The 4,387-nt window shown below is 51.8% G+C and overlaps 1 protein-coding gene across 1 annotated transcript; it reads right to left on the bottom strand.

Annotated features, from left to right (window-relative positions):
• Positions 1–542: 542 nt before the first annotated feature.
• TSSK6 (testis specific serine kinase 6) lies at positions 543–1,451 on the bottom strand. Its single transcript, XM_062506758.1, has one exon. It carries the CDS (start codon positions 1,449–1,451, stop codon positions 543–545), a length of 909 nt encoding a protein of 302 aa, XP_062362742.1.
• Between the last annotated feature and the right edge of the window lie 2,936 nt (positions 1,452–4,387).

Below are 4,387 nucleotides of genomic sequence, written 5' to 3'. Positions count from 1 at the left end.
GCGTGATTTTGGGCTGTATCAGTGTGAGCTTGAAACAGTGGCACACAAAAAATGAGACATTTTGTCTGCAGCAGTGATTTGTAGGACCGCTGATTCTCCCTTCCCACCTGCTCAAATAGAGTTTGGTAGTGAATAAGGCTGAGGAGAAGCCAAGCCCCCTGTGAGAGCAGCTCTCCTCCCATAGCCCAGGTGCCTGCAGCAGCAGAGGATGGGGAGGAGCAGATTGGGGTGGCTGTGGCAGAGTTTTGGTGTTCTGTGGAACAGGCACCACGATGGGCTGTGCTGCTGCACCTCACCACCCTGCCTGGGCAACTCTGCACGGCTGTTGTGCCTCAAAACGCAGCCTGCAGCAGGCTCCCACTGCTGTTTTGGGATCCGACCTTCTCCTGAGAGCACGCGGCCTCGCTGGCACCTGAAGTTCAATCGGCTCCACACACGGGCACCCCTGGCCCTCGGAACAACCGACAAGCCGCAGAAATGCTTTTTCATGTCTTTATTGCACCAAAATGCTCTTCCAGACTCTTCAGGGAGGGCTGTCTCCTTCAGATGTCCCCATTCAGCCAGCGATTCTTGGCTATCTGCCCCGCGCCGGGCCGGGAGGATGGGGTGTACTGCAGCAGCTGGGTGATGAGGGCTTGGCAGGGGTCCGGCAGCGGGGCCAGCCCGTCTGGGTACGTCACCCCCTTCTTCTGCAGCTGGGGCATGCTCTGGACGTTGGTATCATCAAAGGGAACGCTGCCGACCACCATCATGTAGAGCATCACCCCCAAGCTCCAGATGTCGTACTTCTTGGCGTCGTAGGGGATGCCCATGAGCACCTCCGGGGAAGCGAAGGCCGCCGTCCCGCAGAAGGTGGTGCTCAGGTCGGGGTACCCTTTGAGTTCCTTGCTGAAGCCGAAGTCGCTGATCTTGGCGCGGCGGCCGTCGGCCGAGAGCAGCACGTTCTCGCACTTGAGGTCCCGGTGCACCAGGTTGCGGTCGTGCAGGTAGCGCACGGCCCTCACCACCTGCACAAAGATGTCCCGGGCATTGGGGATGCAGGGCAGCTTTCCCAGACTCTCCAACATCTGCAGCAGGGTGATGTCCATGGCCTCCATCACGATGTAGAGCTTCCTGTTGCAGACCTCGATAAGCTCGAAGACGCGCACGATGTTGGGGTGCTGGATCCTGCGCACGATGGCGAGCTCCCGGGGCAGGAACTTGAACACGACGGCTCGGGATGCTCGCTGCCTGTCCACCACCTTCACAGCCAGGGGCCCCTTGTGCTTGTTGGAGGTGGCTGCCTTCACCTTGGAGAAGCTGCCCTCCCCTAGAGTCTGACCCAGCTTGTAGCCCAGCTCATGGAGAACCCTCTCTCCTCCGTCGGACTTTGGCATGATCTGCGTTCCCGGTGGGCTTAACTGGAGCTGGTGTTCTGCTCCAGCATTGGGAAGCTGTATTGTCTGGTGCATGGTGGCTGCTCACCTTCACTTATGGCAACCCCTGCTTGCGTGCTTCCATGCCCCACCCGGGCATTGTGATGGGTGGAATGCTGTGTGTGACACAACATCACCCCTTCGGGCGGTGACACGGGAGGTCTGGTTGGTCCCCTGTGCCCATGGGTGCCTCTGGCATGCCTGCACACACGCAGGGGACAGCTCTGCTGGGGCTGGATGTTTTAGAGCTTTTATCCTTTCAGCCTTTTCACTTGGGATCTCACCACGGGGCAGTGTGGATTGAAGTTTAAATGTCAGCTTTCCGGGGTCAGGGACCCATCTGGGGACGTATACCAGTTTTCGGCAGGGTATTAGTTACATTAAAATCCAAGCTACATGGAGTGGTACAAAGGAGTGGCTTTGACTGGCACAAACTGTGGCAGGCCATTTACTTCTTCAGTGGCGGTGCACAGAGCTATTGTATTACTAAGGAGGCTTTCTGACCTTTTATAGGGTGGACAGGGAACTTTAAATGCATCTTTCAAGAAAAAAACCAGCTTTTCTGTTTCTTGAGCTCAGAATTGCTCTATATCTGTTTTTATCAAAGTGATATTTTGGAGACTTACAGAGAAGTGTGGCTTGAGATCCTTCAGAGACGTTCTGTAACTAGGATTTTTAAAGGTTTTAGTCAGTTTTAGTTGCCATAATGTGGCAGTCAAATTGAGCAGAGGGCAGCTGGGCTGGGCCACAGCACCCACTCCAGGGCAAGGCATCCCCCCATCACTCTCTGTGCCCCAGGCCAGTGTCAGCTCCTTCTTTCAGGTGCTGCATCCTTGGCTTTCACAAGCAGCTGTTTCTGGTTTGTGCTGGGGTTTTTAAGCTGCTTGAGTATCCTATCCTCCCTGTGGATCCCACACTTCCTTTCCAGCTGTACGAAGAAGCCTAGGACCACAAAACCTCATCTTCCAAAACACCAACCCAAACGCTATTTTTAATTTTTGAATATATGTTCCATTTTGCAAGTCAGTTATAAAGAGGAATGGTGATCAGCTGAAGATGGAAGGAAATCTTCTTTGTGAGTCCATCTTGTCAGTATTCTGAAGTCACTTTGAGGAAATTAAAATAGCTCAAAGCTGCAAACATAGGTCTGTACGTGCTGCAGGGGAGCTTTACTCTGAGCTAAGGGCAAGTAAAGCAGTCACCATGCTGAGTTTTATATGCTTGGAGGTTGTGGGTCTAAACTAAACCACTTTCCCACTTCAGATGTCATTTCTACAGGCCAGTTGGAAGTATGGGAATTAAACAGGCCAGGAAATGTGGTTGCCAGGCATACACCACCAGGAATATCATCAGTCTCTACCATCGGGCATGTTTGGGCCTTCAAATAAATGCCCCCAAATTTCTTATTTCTCAAGTGAATCAGCAAGAAGCTGTTTCCACAAGTCCCTGCTCAGAAACTGATGTTGCTAAACACAAAGAATTCCCACCTAGCAATCAGCAGGCCAGATGCAGAAACCCATTTTGCTGGACACGCATGATTTCCTGACAAGTTTGGCCCTTGAGTCATAACCACAGTGACTTCAGCAGAGGTCTGAGCTGGACTTTTCAGAGGAGCTGGGGATTTTGAGATGGCTAAACATAACTGAACCAATGAGGGCATTTTTACAAGGGGAAAGTGCATAGACCAGGCTTCCCTTCCCCACTTCCTACCAAAGCACCTCTGGAAATTACCACTGCTGCTCCTGGGAACAGAAGGACATCAGATCTCTACAGGGGCTTGGCTGATGCTCAGAATATCTTTTAAAACAGGAACGGGCAGTAACATCACAGGCACGTTCCCACAACCCACAGGTAAATCCTGATTAATGGGAAGTCCCTTCGAAGCCCCTACAATACCATAACCAGAAGAGGGAGTGTCCACACTGAGGTGGGAAAAGCAAAGTGGCAGCTACAAATCAGGTTGCAATGATAAGCAGTAATGTAGAAGAGTCCTGTGCTGCTGGTAATTCTTCATCTGCTCGAGGTTGCTTTGGGAAAGTTTTCTGCAAATTTAGCTGAATTTAGTCTCAGTAAGCCCTCCTGGGAGCCCAGAAAAATCCTTGTGCAGTCAATGCTGCTGGAGCACCCTGGGGGTGGGAGGGCTTGAAGGAGACAGGGAAGCAAGCCCTGTTTTCCCAGGGAGGGAGCAGCTATCGAGGCAAACACTCCCCCTCCTGTACGCTCCAGGCTGCAGCTCTGGGAGCTGCCTCGGCTCCAGGCATCACTGCTGTGCATCCCTGAGCCCCTGCCCCACAGCCAGCAGCATGGCCTGGGACTGCTGCAAGCAGCTCCAAAGGCAGGCAGCAAGAGGCTGGGATGAGAGGGTTTGGTTTGGCAGGGCACTGCCAGGCAGTGGAGGAGGAATGACAGCTGAGCTCAGCTTTCTGTGCTGTCCTTAGATCTCAGAGGAACACATTTTTGCTTGGTTTGCTGCTGGCTCAACATTTATTGGTGTAAAAATGCACCCAAAAATTTCTTTTCTTTTCAATCCCTGCACCTCAAGTACTGCTACCCGAGTTATAAATATTTAGGTCACACTGATAGACTTTAGTAGTGTACCCATGACCAACATATATATAATAAAATGCTGAGCTTCTGTGCTTATATATAACAAAATGCTGAGCTTCTGTGCTTTCTAGAGCATTTTTTGCAGCAAAGCTGTGTTTGTAGAACTGACTTGTTCCATCGCTCTTGTTAATGACACAGCAATTACTGTTCTGTTAAGTGTGGCATGTGAGCAGGGAGAGCTGGTCTGCAGAGGTACAACTTACTGGAGCTCGCTGTCAGGGATTTTGTTATGGGATGTTTCTGACTGTGGTGGCATGGTTGTGCATCAGCCTGGCATCCAGTTAGTCCCTCTTCCAAAGGGCTGATCATCTCCTGAAGGAACATCCCTCTTCCAGAGGGCTGATCATCTCCTGAAGGAGCAGCTC

Source organism: Cinclus cinclus, chromosome 21, assembly GCF_963662255.1.
Source record: "Cinclus cinclus chromosome 21, bCinCin1.1, whole genome shotgun sequence".
Classification (NCBI taxonomy): domain Eukaryota; kingdom Metazoa; phylum Chordata; class Aves; order Passeriformes; family Cinclidae; genus Cinclus; species Cinclus cinclus.
Note: the sequence above shows the minus strand (reverse complement) of the source record. Positions and strands in the feature narration are given on the sequence as shown.